This window comes from Molossus molossus, unplaced genomic scaffold, assembly GCF_014108415.1.
Source record: "Molossus molossus isolate mMolMol1 unplaced genomic scaffold, mMolMol1.p scaffold_m16_p_1, whole genome shotgun sequence".
Taxonomy (NCBI): domain Eukaryota; kingdom Metazoa; phylum Chordata; class Mammalia; order Chiroptera; family Molossidae; genus Molossus; species Molossus molossus.
The window spans coordinates 200643579-200659288 of NW_023425344.1; the positions used below are offsets into that span (position 1 = coordinate 200643579).

At 38.0% G+C, this 15710-nt stretch overlaps 1 protein-coding gene across 3 annotated transcripts in view; it reads left to right on the forward strand.

Moving 5' to 3' along the window:
• USP3 (ubiquitin specific peptidase 3) overlaps positions 1-15710 on the forward strand; it is a 102333-nt gene that overhangs the window by 70557 nt on the left and 16066 nt on the right. For all 3 annotated transcript variants that reach the window (XM_036247288.1, XM_036247302.1, XM_036247293.1), the window contains 4 exons: positions 518-631; positions 8018-8164; positions 10712-10818; positions 10984-11064. In XM_036247288.1, coding sequence (XP_036103181.1) covers positions 518-631; positions 8018-8164; positions 10712-10818; positions 10984-11064 — 449 coding nt within the window. The remainder of the gene's footprint in view (positions 1-517; positions 632-8017; positions 8165-10711; positions 10819-10983; positions 11065-15710) is intronic.

The following is a 15710-nucleotide window of genomic DNA, read 5'->3' on the forward strand; positions in this document are numbered from 1 at the left end:
GGTTGGAAAAACGTGAATAAAAGTGGTCATGAGTAAGCGTGGCTTTTAGATTTGGATTGTTGAGAGTCATTGGTATAGAGCCAAGTGTTGAAGCTTTGTGGTCAGATAGACTCTCTGAGGCAGAGGAACAGGTGGTCACATACCGAGGTCTGGGAAGTGCTCCTAGAGAGGGGCAAGGAGAAATGCAGAAATGGAGAACAGGATTCTGGTAATTGTTTTAAGTTTTTAAAAATGTATATTCTTACATAATTTGGTTTGTAACTTACTGCTTTATTGTACAATTATGGCAGTACTTTGGCACAAACTTTACCATATGATTACAAAACTGGTTTTGTCAGTAATTACTGCTATTTACATGGGTTTTTGAGATGCTCTTACTTAACTGTCAGACTTAGCTTAGAAGAGACCAGACCCTTTTATGATTTTATTTATTATGAATTTAAGACAACTGGACATAATGCATTGGGATAGTAGCCTCTCGTTAATGCTAAGGGTCTTGTCCCGTCCTCTTTTGCAGGTCGTTGGTGGAAGAGTTTAGAAAGACACTCTGTGCTTTATGGCAAGGTAGCCAAACTGCATTTAGCCCAGAATCCTTATTTTATGTTGTCTGGAAGATTATGCCGAATTTTAGGTAAGTATTATTTAATGAAAGACACTTAAAACATTAATATTAGTCCTTACACTGTTTTTGAAACAATTTCCAATGAAGTGGTGGTATTCTAAATAGGAAAGGCTGGTTCTGCTTTTTGCTTTTTTCAATAATTTTTCTTTTATTGATTTTAGAGAGAGAGGAAGGTAGAGAGAGAAACATCAATGAGAAAGAACATTGATTAGCCACCTCCTGCATGCCCCCCACTGGGGATCAAACCTGGGCATGTGCCCTGACTGGTAATCAAACTGGCGATCTCTTGGTGCATGGGTCAACGCTCAACCACGGAGCCACATCAGCTGGGCACTTTTGTTTGTTTGTTTTTTATTTTATTTTTTAATCCTCACTCGAGGATATTTTTCTATTTATTTTCAGACAGAGTGGGAGGGAGAGATAAAGAGAGAGGAAACATCAATGTGAGCGAGACATATCAATTGGTTGCCTCCCACATGACTCCAACCATGCCAGGGTCTGAACTGCAACCAAGGTACATGTCCTTGACCAGAATTGAACCTGAGACTCTTTGGTCCGAGGGCCGATGCTCTAACTGCTAAGCCAAACCAACCATGGATGCGTTTTGTTTTTTTAAAGAAGAACAGAAGTTGGATATATTTGACTATACAAATGTTTGTTTAAATAATAGATGTCAGGAATGTCTTGAACAAAGGGTAGGGTATTTTGTTGTTATAAAACAAACCCTTATAAATAATACAATATGCTCTAGGAAAACATACTGGACAAAATTGCCTTGAATCTTTCAAAATCTTATAAAGAATAATTAATATCATACACTGTCTTGTTATTTCAATTTTAAAAAGTCCACATGTAATCAGGAGAAGTCCATGGTATTGCATTCACAGTTCTGCTCTGGGTTCTGAAGGTCTTAGGAGACTGCAGTCAAGTCTGTCAGGACTCACTTTCCAGGAGGCAGCTGGGCCCCGTGCTGGTGTGGCTGTGGAGTCACTGTGCTCTCTGTGCTCACTGTCCAGCCTCCCTGGACTCTGCCTCTTCTCCTGGGTTAGTCACTCCTGTAGGGATTCAGGTAATAGCAGGTTGGAGGCACTGCGGGTATTCGACCACAGCCATTGCCACCTTCTGTTGATTTTATCCTGAAGCAATCATGGTTCTTACTCCTCATGATTTTCACATCTGATGTGCATCCCTTGTCTTTTCTAAAAAACAAAACCAGCATTCTGTAGTAAAACTTAGCATATATCTTGCTCTATTGCCTAATTGTGGTTTAGATATGTGGGTAGTATGGAGAAGTATTTAAAAGGTGAGAACTTCGCCTGGCTGGTGTGGCTCAGTGGATTGAGTGTTGTCCCATGGACTGAGGGGTCCCGGTTGGATTCCTGGTCAGGGCACGTGCTCAGGTTGCTGGCTCGATTCCCAGTAGGGGGCGTGCAGGAGGCAGCTGATTGATGTCTCTCACATCAATGTTTCTAGCTCTCTGTCCCTCTCTCTCTAAAAAAATCAATGAAAACATATTTTTAAAAAAGTTTAGAAAGCCCATTTTCCTTGACTAACATATATATGACAGTGTCTAGGGAATTGGCTCCCTTGGAATAAAATATGAAGATTCTGAAATATAAACATGTACATAAAAGTAAGGAAAACTTTCATTTATTAAGTAAATGCAGAAAAAAATACCCTTAAACAGCAGCTTTGGGTATAGAAACCATCAAAGGTATTTTTTTTTCTTTTCCCACTCAAGCAAAATACCAGTTATCCAGCAGGGAAATGATGCCTGAAGTTTTACCTTCCAACATATATGGTAGTTTCTCCTTATCACTTTTTATGGTTTCCATTATCTGCATGGTCCAAAAGCATTATTAAATGGAAAATCCAGAAATAAACCATTCCTAAGTTTTAAATTGCCTTCCATTCTGAGTAGCATAATGAAATCTTACTCCATCCTGCTCTGTCCCACCCAGGACGTGAATCATCCTTTGGTCCAGCATATCTTCACTCAGTATGCTCCCCACACAGTTAGTCACGTAGTAGCCGTCTTAATTATCAGGTCCACTGTCATGGTATCAAAGTGCTTGTGTTCGAGTCACCCTTATTTTACTTAATAATGTCTCATTTGCATAACTTATTACAGTGTTTTTATGATCTATTTTGTTAATTTCTTACTGTGCTTAATCTATAAATTAAAGTTTATGGTAAGTGTGTATGTATGGGGAAAAGCATAGTATGTAGAGGTCCATTACCTGCCCTCAGTTCCAGGTATCCACGGAGGGTCCTGGAGCATGTCCCCTGAGGATAAGAGGAGGACTGTGTATTTATTTACCACACTTCTTGTGGCTTCCCAGCATACCCAGCTTTTCCTGTCCTTTTCTATTTCATAAAAATATCTTACAGGTTTTTTCAAATAGACAAAATACAGGTGATTCAAAATTTTAAACAGGAAAAAAGGATATGCAGTGAAAGTTTTTCTTTTACTCTATTCCCCAGCTATTCGTTTTGCTTTTGGAAGTAACTGTAGTTACTAAATTATTGTGTATCCTTTCAGAGATATTCTGTGTGTGTATATACAAGCATGTATGTTTGTGTGTGTATAATTTTTAACATAAATGGTAACTTTTTTTCTACTTTGAGGTGATTCATATTAGTATATAAATAGCTTTCTCAGTCCATTTTATGACTGTACAATATTCTACTTTATGGTTGTATCATAATGTATGTAAGAGCCCCCTGCCAACGGGGACTCTTGTTTCTTACCTTGTGTCGCTCCAAACAGGGCTGCAGTGGATAGTCTCATTCATATATATGCATGTACCTAAAAGAGGAATTGCTGACTCAAAAGATAATGGCTTTCGTAATTTTGATAGTCTGCTAGCCTTTGCTTTCTTTAACATGATTTTGTCTTGTCGCCTCCATATCTTTGTCACGTGCTTCCTGATTGTACCACATTTGCCTTGTGGACACATCTCTTTTCTTAGGATCCAGCTAACACTCTTCCAGGAAAGTCTCTTGATAATTCAGATCAGGTCTGGTATTTATTCCCTTGCTTCTCATATCACTTAGGTGCTATTTCTACTTTCATGTATAATTTGATTTAATAAATTTGCCTTGGTTCCCAAAATAGAGTTTTCTTTATTTTTTATTTTTTGCATTTATCATGAGATAGATCGGGGGAGAGAGAGGGAGGAAGAGAGAGAAACATTGATGCTAGAGAGACACATCGAGTGGTCGCCACCCACACAACCCCACTAGGGCCGGGGACAAACCACAACCGAGGTACGTGCCCTTAGCGGGAACCGAACCCGGGACTCTCTGGTCCACGGGCCGATGCTCCAACTGCTAAGCCAAACCGGCCAGGGCTCTTTATTTTTTTTTAAATTAGATATTTTAATTAATATTTAAATGTGATGAGCAAATAAATTACTGAAACAGTATTCCTATATTTGCTGACTGTTCTACTTGGCTTTGTGGAAAACATAAAGATCTTTGTAAATAGGTCTTTAATTGTGATATTTTAACTTACAGTTATCTTTATGGGTTTTTGTTAATAGAGAAGTTTAACAAGTACTTTGCAGGATAGTTTATATTTAAACAATATTAGCTCTTCTAACTAGTAATTTTGCTGTTGTATTTTGTGTGTTTCTAAACAGGAAAAAATCATTTTTGAAATGTTCATCTTTCTGGCGTTTATGTCTGAATAAACTCAGTCACGATAGGTGCCACATACTGTATAGAAATAGCTAAATTTAACCAATTTTGGTTTTTCAGATAATTTGGACAAAACAATAATGTGGAATTCTTTTATGAATGTTAAAGATACTTTTAATTTGAACAGAACCTAAATTCTAGTGTGTCCTAGGTATTTTAGGAGAACTTTGTTCTAGAATGGTAAAATTTGACCCTGTTCCTTATTGGTCTTTGCCATGCTACACGTTATGTGCTGGCACTGTGAACACGCAGAGCACAGTTGGTAATGCCAGGTTGTGCTTCAGCTGTGAGTGTTGGGCCATCACGAAGTCCTTACGTGTGCACCTGTGGTGTCTGCTTTTCACACTCACGTCTGCTGCAAAGTAACATTTTTCTTTTCTTTTTTTTAAATTCTCACCCGAGGACATGCTTTTTTATTGATTTTAGAGAGAAAGGAAGGGAGGGGGAGAGAGAAAAAAGCGAACAAACATCGATGTGAGAGAAAAACATCTATTGGTTGCCCCCTGCACATGCCCTGCTCGGGAATCAAGCCCTTGGCTTTTCTGTGTAAGGTCAAGCCAGCTGAGCCGCTTCGGCCAGGGCAAAGTCACATTTTCTTTGGTCATTCTTAATTGGGGCATTTCTTTCTTTTTAAGATTTGGTAAGTATGGCTTGCCTCATTGTGCAGAGGTTGCTGTAAAGAGCCAGTTGTCCCCGAGTTCTTACACATTGTGTTTCAGCAGCGCTCCTCTTCTCAGCCCCTCGTTCAGGGATGGTCCATGATCTCTCAGGCTTTGTATATTTGCAGCGTGCTCCCCAACAATTGTTTCTCACAGCATCTTTATGACACAAATTTCCTGTAGACATGGAGGAGGAGGTCACCTTTAAGGTCAAACAAGGGACCATACGGAAGTGTTATTCCCCTCTGTCCTCTTTTCTCTCAGTTCTGCTCTGTCACAGATGCCAGCGGGTTCTTCATAAATCCATTTCCTCACTGACTCACAGACACTTGTTTGGGTGACACCAGTGAAATAATTTGTATACAAAACATAAATACTGCATTCAAATGTGAGGAGTGTTTCCTTTAACGTGATTACCAAACAAGAGAAACCTAAGTTGACTACAGAGGAAACTTTGAAGCCCAGATTATAAAATTGTCAAACAATTAAAGGTAAACTGAAGTTTATTGAATTTGACATACTACTTTTTTTTTTAATCCTCAACTGAAGATACTTTTTTTTCCCCCCAATCCTCACCTGAGGACATTTTTCCATTTTTTATTCAGATAGAGTGGGAGGGAGAGAGAGAAAGAAAGAGAAACATTGATGTGAGAGACACATCGATTGGTTGCCTCCTGCATGACCTCCACCTGGGCCAGGTATGTGCCCTTGACTGGGAATCGAGCCAAACCGGCCAGGGCGAATTTAACATGCTAAATAATATTTATTAAGACTTTCAGATAAGCCAATGAAAGGTTTTATTTAAATATTTAAAAATGGAATTGTAAGTGTCTTTTTAGTCAGAATCAGAAAAATTTCCTAGTCTTACAGCAACTTTTCTGGTAAAGATGACACATTGAACCAGAAACTTATAACTTAGCTTTATAAAACAGCTGTTTCATGATTTCATGTAGGTCAAAAATGTGTTTCTGATGATAAAAGAAACATTAGAATATAATGTATTTTGATAAAGGAAAAGAGAATCATGGTGTGGTTGGAAATATTCATTAATATACATTAGGAAGACATTTTTGTTAATCCTCACCTGAAGATATTTTTCTATTGAATTTTTTTAGACAGAGTGGAAAGGAAGGAGGGAGGGAGAGAGAGAGACAGAGACAGAGAAACATCAGTGTGAGAGACACAGCGATTGGTGGCCTCCTGCGTGACCCCCACCTGGGCCGGGGATCAAACCTGCAACCCTTCGGTCAGAGGGCCAATGCTCTACCCACCAAGCCAAACCAGCCAGGGTGGGATGGATATGTATTTGATGAAAATGCAAATACACGTACCTACAAGGTACTGACTGGGTTTTCATGATCCATTTTAGAAACATGATGATTAGATATCAGGTTATTTTGGTGAAAGAATTTTTTTTTATATGTGATAGAATTTCAGATATGTCCTAAAGTAGCTATATTACCTTTGAGTCATGAAAACAAAAAAGGAGGTTGTGTTGAAAAAGTTTAAAGTACTTTCTTAGATACATAAAGAACTATTAACTTTGAATACTTTTGACTCTTAACATTTTTATTCATATGAATCTTGGAATAAATACTTTAACACATTGATATTTAGTAGCTAAGTAGTTCAGAAAAAGTTATAGTGCAATGCTGAAGTGACTTCTGATTTAAGTTCCATTGATTAGGCAAATTATTTTCACAATTTCTTATTTCCAGGAGAAATTTCAGAAAAAGGAGGAAAACATAGATTGAGGGAAACTTTGGTTGAAAGAAATTTTGCTTTGAACCATTGCCTGGAAGAGTGGTGGAAGTTTTGACTCAAGACCAAACCAGAAAACCTTGAGATTTAGAGGGTAGATTAAAGAGAATTTACAATGCTGGAAAAATGTAGGCAGAAGTCTTTTTTATTTGCCGTTTTATGCAAGTATCTTGTATTTCATGCTTAATGTATCTATATAAACCTTTGTGACCTTCCAATTGTATCAGCTTTGTTTTCTGTCAGCCTTCATTTCTGTGTGCTTGTCATTGATCCAGTATAAAATTCCATATAATTTTCTATCTGACTACAGTGGAGAAGTAACCTGAGAATATGTTGCTATATGTATTCAAATTTTAGGATAGGGAATAATTGTGTATGAGTCAGTGCATTTTTTAAAGTATTTTTAAAATTTCTTTTGAATCAAGATTAGGATACAAGTCTAGAATATCAGATGGCTTTAACTGTTTATTTTGTTTAAATTCTCACCCGAGGATATTTTTTCTAGAGTAGGAGGGGGAAAAGGGGGAAAGGGGCGGGGGGAGAGAAACATTGGGGATATGAGACACATTGATTGGTTGCCTCCTGCAAGACCCCTACCAGGGCCGGGGATCGAACCTGCAACCTAGGTATGTGTCCTTGACCCGCAACTTGAACCCACGACTCTGTTCCACAGGCCAGTGCTCTAACCACTAGTGAAACCGGCCAGGGCAGATGCCTTTAACTTTTCAGATAATTTTTCTTTTTCTTTCAGCCAGTGTTTTAAAAAAAATTAGTATCTTTCAATCTAAAAATTAGTTTTAGATTCATTATTTCATATAATGGCGGTTTAGACTTACATTTATGGTAAGGTTAAGATGTGGAATTTTAACATTTGAGCATCTTCTAGAGGGGCCAGTAGGACAGTGGGAAGATTCAGAGTCCATCCCGGAGACAGACTTGGTTTACAGTCAGTCCCGTCTCTGAAGGACTTTAGGCAAATTACACCTCCACACCCCTTTTTGCCCCTAAATTTTTTTCATCTCTAAAGTGGGGTCAGTGGAGATCACTACAAGTTTAGTTAGCTCTAATAGTCCATGTTTTCAAACTTGCTTTTAAATAGTATAACTTTTTTTCCTTGTTGAGGAATTTTGTGTGTGAAACTTGGAGCAAGTGGGGATGAAAGGTCCAGGAGCCTTGCTGTGCTCTGAGCACAGGGCTGCCCAGCGCTTTTCCCTCCTGCCTGTTTGGCTGGGCACGTGGACCTTCCCTCCTGACGTGTTTCTGTTTGTTTCAGGGGCTATCAGCAGCAGGATGCCCATGAATTCATGCGCTACCTTTTGGACCACCTGCACTTGGAACTTCAGGGTGGTTTCAATGGTGTTTCTCGCTCAGCACTTCTGCAGGAGAATTCTACCCTGTCTGCAAGTAACAAATGTTGCATGTAAGATTTCGTTTCCGTTGGTGTTTAGGAGAACCTCAGACATTTCTGTTGGTGATACTGTTTGTTAGATTTATAGTGGAAGGTTGAGAGTTTTCCTTACCTTTGCTGAAAATGTTTGCACTTGAACTTTGTGACCAAGTTGACTGTCACATGCGTCCCATTTCCAGACCAGAGGCATCTTGTATTTGCATGGTGGTGTAGTTCTCATTGTTATTTGGTATAGATCATTTTAAAACTTGAAACGACAATGGAAAATATTTGTGCAATTTAGCACTTAAGAGTTTTCCTCCAAATGTACTGAATAATGGCTCAAAGACTTAATTTCCATATACCAAAATAATTATACTTGTTCACTAAAAACAATGGCTTAAAATATTTTGAATGTGAATTTTCCTAAAGTCTCATTTTGGACTTGAATTTTCTTAAATATATCTCTTTATTGAAATCGAAGAATCTGAAAGTTCTTGGAACTTTTTTCTTCCCTCTCTTTATGAACAAAACAAAACATTTGGATTGCTTTTCCAAGTACTAATACCCTAAAATACACATTGAGATTAGAACATTTATTTTGCTTGAAGCATAGAAGTCTTATATTTCAGCCTGGATATTGTAGTCTCCCTTTGTTCATAATTTTGAAAAGTTTTGTATTGACCTATACAGGAAAGGGGTATATAAGACAAACTCTCTGAAGAAAAAGTTGGAAATATATAGAGGTTACAGCAGCATGGCCTGGCAGTCCCTAAGTCTGATTTAGTAAGATAAGGTCTTTTCAATGACTGAAGACTCTCATAGCTGATCTGCCTATTAGAGAAGGTAACCAGTATGAATTACCATACAAAATCTCTGGTCTTCCAGGTCCTAATAGCCAGCACAGAATCCAGCACAGAAAGGGAGGGACTTATGACTGATAGAATTGTTCTTGCTGCTAGCACCAATTCAAAAATAGCATTAAATGAAAAATTCTGCTTTGCATTTTGACTTGATTAGTATTCTTTTCAGAGGTAGAAATATAATGGAAGAACTACATTGAGTTTAAATGTCCTGATTTGAAATAAAGCAGTTTCTCTTTAAATGAAAGACAGCATTGTATGTGAACATCAGTATGAAAGGATCAATCACAGTCCCTTTATTTTCAGTAGTTTTTAGGGGTGGGGGTTTGCCCTTTGTTCATGACACAGATACTAAACCTAAAACCTAAATGGCCATTGTGTTCTATGGTTCCCAATATATCTTTTCTTTTTGTTTAATTTCTAAATAAAAGCCACATATCTTGTGAACAACTTAAAAAAAAAAAAAAAAAAGCTGCAATATATTTCTTTTTTCAGTAAATGAAGGAAACCAAAGGAAGCAAACTTTTAACCTTTTGGACTTCAGCTTCCTTGTCTGTGAACTGGGGATAATGGTGTCTGCCTTGCAGTTGTGTGGGTTACCTGTGTTAATACATGGAAAGTCCTTAGACTACCATGTCACACGTGCTGTCGTAATAGGGCGCCTGCTAATCGTGCTCTCGCTGCTGCTTAGACTACCATGTCACACGTGCTGTCGTAATAGGGCGCCTGCTAATCATGCTCTCGCTGCTGCTTAGACTACCATGTCACACGTGCTGTCGTAATAGGGCGCCTGCTAATCGTGCTCTCGCTGCTGCACTTTCTCCGTCGTCCTAGTGCCCGTTCCCTGTCCGCACTGGGGCCTGCGTGCGGCTGTCAGAAAAAGTGAGGAACGGGTTCAAAATACGTACTGAAGGAAATACAAGCAAAAGGCAGATTATCCTAATTATTATGACAATAAAAAGCCCTTAACACACTTCAAGGTTTTTTTTAGTAAGCACATATCTAAAAGCACTGTACATACAGGACTCATTTCATCTTCACATCAGGCCTCTGCATAGATGGACATTATTCCTGTTTTACATTTGATGAAGCTGAGGCACCAAGAGGTTTACTAACATTTGGGCAGTTGGTGGTTCTTTTTGTTTTTAAATTAAATTAGTATATTCTTGATCTCCACAAATGCATTATTTATAGTATCATTTTAAGTGAGCTTTTTAAAAGGCTCGTTGACAGGAACATTCAGCACTTCAATTGTGAAGTCATACCTCCACCAGTAATTACTAAATAAGTATTAAGTTTTTTACTTTTTCCCTAAATCTGACAGATAACCATCTGAAAAATGGAAATCTATCTCCGAATGAAGTGGTGGTTCAAAGTAAAGTAATTGAGAGCTCCCTGTAAGATGAGAGGCCTTGCAAAGATTCAGATATAAGGCAGTTCTCTCTTTTCTTCGGGATAGAACTGTGGGGAAGGTGTCCTCTGGCCCTGTGCTAGGCAGTCACGTGATCATTTGTTAGGCACGTGTCCAGTGTCATTTACTTCTAGAGAAAGTAGTGGATTGGAAGAGGGCCAGGTTGAGGAGGCAGTTAAATCAATGGCTTAACCCTTTTATTCAGTATACATCTATATAGTTTAAGTTTTTGCATCATTTTGTAACTTTAATAAATATAAATTATTTTTGTTTTTACTGGGATGTTTTCCTCCATGATTCTCTTAGAAATGGAGCATCTACAGTTGTCACGGCTATATTTGGAGGCATTCTACAAAACGAGGTTAACTGCCTTATATGTGGGACAGAATCTAGAAAGTTTGATCCATTCCTAGGTAAGACATATTTGGTATGTGGGGATATATGCTATTGTAGTAAATAATTTTAATATTTCCTTTGAAAATTAAAACAGTGGAGATAAATCATTAAAAATACATCAATTTTTGAAATTACTTTTTGAGTTATGTGACTTTAACATCTGTTTTCCTATTTCCTTTAAGACCTTTCATTAGATATTCCAAGTCAGTTCAGAAATAAGCGCTCTAAGAATCAAGAAAATGGACCAGTTTGTTCATTACGAGGTAAGATACTAATGTTCTAGAATTATTTTTTTCCTCTGAAATACCTGAATATATCTGTAAGCTCCATCTCTGTGTACTGTGTTGTTAATTTAATGAATGTGTTATAACTTAAAAGTCAAACTTAGATGTTTTTCCTGCCCCCCAAAATTCTGTTTTATAAGAATTCCTGCCAGAGATAATAGGTCAAGCATAAAATATTTCTCGCTTTTCTTTTTTTAAAAGTGGAAGTCCATAACAAAACCTTTTCTGACTTAATGAAATATAGTTTATTCTAGGGATATCCCACTAGTATCTATAGGAAGAAAGAACACTCAGTAAAGTTTTATAAATTATAGTTTATTTATTTTGTATGATAAATAGTTTGAGAAATCTTATTTTTTTGTTTGTTTGTTTTTTTAATCTTCACCAGAGGACATTTTTCCATTTTTTTGTTCAGGTAGAGTGGGAGGGAGAGAGAGGAACAGAGAGAGAGAGAAACATCGATATGAAAGGAACACATTGAGTGGCTGCCACCCGCACAACCAACCAGGGCCGGGGACAAACTGCAACCGAGGTACGCGCCCTTAGCGGAAACCAAACCCGGGTCTCTCAGGACCGCAGGCCGATGCTCTAACCGCTGAACCAAACCAGCCAGGGCTTATTTTTTGTTGTTAATCCTCACCTGAGGATATCTTTCCACTGACTTTATTTTTAAATATGTTTTTATTGATTTTTTTTTTTTTTTTAGAGGGAGAGAAACATCAATCAGCTGCCTCCTGCATGCCCCCCCCACTGGGGATCGAGCCCACAACCCAGGCATGTGCCTGAACCAGGACCTCTCAGTCCATGGGACAATGCTCTTTCCACTGATTTTAGATAGAGTAGAAGGGAGAGAGAGACAGACACATCAATCGATCAATTGTCCTCCTCCTGCATGACCCTGACCAGGGCCAGGAATTGAACCTGTGACCCTTTGATCCAAGGGCCGACGCTCTAACTACTGAGACAAACTGGCCAGGTACTTTTAATTGTAAGAATATTAAAATTCAAATTTACTTTGCAAGATTTTGAACAACTCTTTTCCTTGATGAGTAAGTTTAACTACTTTAGTCAAGGTGAAAGACCTGTCCTTGACTAAACACTATAATGACTAATTGTCCTTATTATTCATAAAAGGAAAAAAAATACCTAGTATATGTTCTGTCATTAAGTAACTATATACTGAAGGCAAATAATGTAAATTCTGCCCTAAATTGTATGTTCACTAAAAGTAATCTCTTCTTCAGCTGTTTTGGGAGTATTGTCATAATTATAAATAGATATTTTTTCTTAAAAAACAAAAGATTCTAATGGTTGAAAACTGCATTGTCTTGTATGGCAAACATAGTCACATAAGGCTATTAAAATAAAATGTAAAATTCTCGCTCACTCACCTGCACTAGCCATATTTCAAGTGTTCACTAACCACGTGGCTAGTGGCTGCTGTGTTAGCACAGCTGTAGGACATTTCCGTCACTGCAGACAATTCTGCTGGACAGCGCTTCTCTAGAATCAAAGTCTCCTAGTAAACATGGAACTGTTGGGGAGGGGCAGGTTTCTCTGTCACAGGTGCATCGTGCTGAATTTGGCTTGTTAAAATAGGAACAGCAGAGGTCTTGCTTGTAGAACTGTTGTTCAGGTCATTCTGGAAATCTCCCAGGGGATTTGTCAGACACTGGACTACTCCCAGAAACAAAAGCAAACCAACTCTGTGTATTATAGATGCTTTCAGGTTGTTCCCACCTATGTAAGTGTTGTCTCTTTTGAACAGGGGTACAGAAAATATTTAAGGAAGCCCCCCATCCACTCCACTTCCTTTAAAATATATGGCTATGGTGTGTTTCTCCACAACTCTTTTTGCCCTATTTGAGATTGATTTTTTAAAAATATCGCAATATACTTGATATCAAGTATACTTTATATTTATAGCATGTGAGTACAGGTGAACTTAATCATAAAACAAACATTATTTGATCACTTAGAGGAAATCATTGAGAATTAAATTATTAAAGGAATAGAGAACCTAAAACTATATAATCTAAATTGGATTGACTTCATTTTGAAATTTCTTCAATAAGACCAGTAGTAATTCTGACATTAGTTTAAAAAAAAATACTGTTCCTTGATATAAATATGTGGATATATATTTAAATAAAATTTCCTAATAGTTAACAAAACCTAGTAAGTCCAGATGATCTTTGGTGGAAGCCCCAGAGACACTGGTTTACTCAGGCTCCTTCCTTTCCTTCTTTGCTGTGTTATCCCCATCCAGATTAGTCATGTACATGGTTCTTCACTGCTCTCGGTAGCCTTGCACTTACTGCTTATCCCAGAATGCTCTACAGCCTTCCTCTCTTGAGACCATCCTGGAGAGTGTATGACATAGCTTAGGGTGGTTGGTGCTACAAACAAGAAAAATGGTAAATGGGGATGATAAACTTGAAACATATTTGTAACATATATAAGAAAGAGTACTTGGGCAAAGCATATGAATAAGAAAAGATGCAAATGGTCAATTTAATATTTGAAAAATGTCTCACATTCAAGAAAGTATAAGTAAAGCAAAACTGGTCAAACATATAATATTCATTGTTAATGAAGTTTTGGAAAGTGAGCACTCTCATATTGGTGTTAGGTGTATAAATTGGTACAGTTGTTTTTGGAGGGTAGTGATCACCCTTTTTTAAAAATCCTCATCCAAGGATACTTTTCCATTTGTCTTCAGATAGAGTAGGAGGGAGGGAGAGAGAGACACACACATCGATTGGTTGCCTCCCACACGACTCCGACCAGGGCTGGGGACTGAACTGCAACTGAGGTATGTACCTTGACTGGAATAGAACCTGTGACTCTGGTTGGTGGGCTGACGCTCTAACCACTGATCCAAACTGGCCAGGGTGTGATCACCATTTTTTTTTTTCCTTTACTGATTTTAGAGAGAGAGGAAGGGAAAGGAAAAGAGATAGAAACATCGATGAGAGAGAACATTGACTGGTCTCCTCCTGCATGTCCTCTAGTGGGGATCAGGCCCACAACCTGGGCATGTGTCCTGACCAGGAATCGAACCGGTGACCTCTTGGTGCATGGGTCGACGCTCAACCACTGAGCCACACCGGCCAGGTGTGATCACCATTTTTAATAGGCATTTCCTCAGACATAGTAATTTCACTTGCAAATGGGGACAGTAACATATGCAAAAGTATTCATTGAAGCATTCTTTGTTATGGCAAAAAATCAGAAACAATTTATATGCCCAACAGTAGAGCATTGGTTCAGTAAATTATACTACGTAGCAATTAAGAAAGCTAAAGTTGATGAATGGCCCAGGCCACAGAAAGATAAATACAGAATATTGTAGAGTGAAACACTTACCATGGAAGTATGTATGTTGAATTAATCCATTTGTGTAAGATAAAAAAAAATTCATAGGTGCATTAAAATTCTTCAGCAGCATACACCATCTGTTCAGTGATTATCTTAGGGGAATGGCATTCAGGAAGAAATGGAATTGTGACTTTTTTGGTCTCCTTTATAGTGCTTGAATTTTTTAACCTACTGTGTCACCTTTCTAATTAGGTATTTATTTGGGGGGAGCAAAAAAATGTGGATTAATTCATGCATACTTCCCAATTACTGCTTTGCTAAACTAACTTTACATAATACATAAATGTGATCTAATAACTTCAACAAACCAGTTTTATTCGTTGCTTTCCAGAGGGATACTATTTAACAGTTATTATAATGTAGAAGACTGACAGTTGTGAAATATATGACCTGAAACCTTTGAGAATCTTAGGAGTTTCAAAAACCACCATGGGCTCCCCTCCCCCCCTTAAATACAAATGAAAATTGTAAGCAGCTTCCTGAGATCCTTAAAGAGAGCTGTGAAGGTCAGTAGAGAACAACAAAGCTTTTGCCGTGTACCTACTGGAGACAATTCACTGGCTGTGTGATTCACTCACTTCCATATGTGAGCTTTGAGGTGAAATTCATATTTGTGCTGCTGCAAAATATTGTAGTACATTTCAGGGTCAGACTTTTCAGATATTTAAAATAGCAATTGTCAAATCTATGAATGTCAAGGATATGCTGTATCTAGGCAATCTTCCTCTTAAAGAAATATGTGTGTGGATGTGTTTCAATAATAGTTTTCCTTATTACCAAGAAAGAAAATTCAAAAGAGTGCAAAGAGGAAAATAAACATTTCTTCCTTATAAGCCTACTGTCCAGAAATACCATGGTTAAGGATGTTTTTGTTTAAAAACCAATTTAGAAGATGTTTTATAAAAGGGCAGAAGTTAGAACTTTTTAGGAAAACAGCTTTTTAAAAAAACCATAGAAACCATTACAAATGGGCATTAGGTTTTCAGGAGAGCTTAAGAAGCTTTTAAAAACCCAGGAGGAGGACTGGGTAGTTCTCCACCAGCTTAACTAGGGTGTATGATGTTGCTTCTTTATTAAAACTCCCTGGAGGCCACACTCGGCCAAACCAGCCTTCTGACCAGAAGCATTGTGGCTGCTGAGCCTGCTGCAGGGAGAGATGTGAAAACAGAAAGATGGCTCCTAGAGGCAGCTGGACCATCATTTCTTAAATTGAGTGTTTGAAAAATCAGGCTCAGCTTGTATTG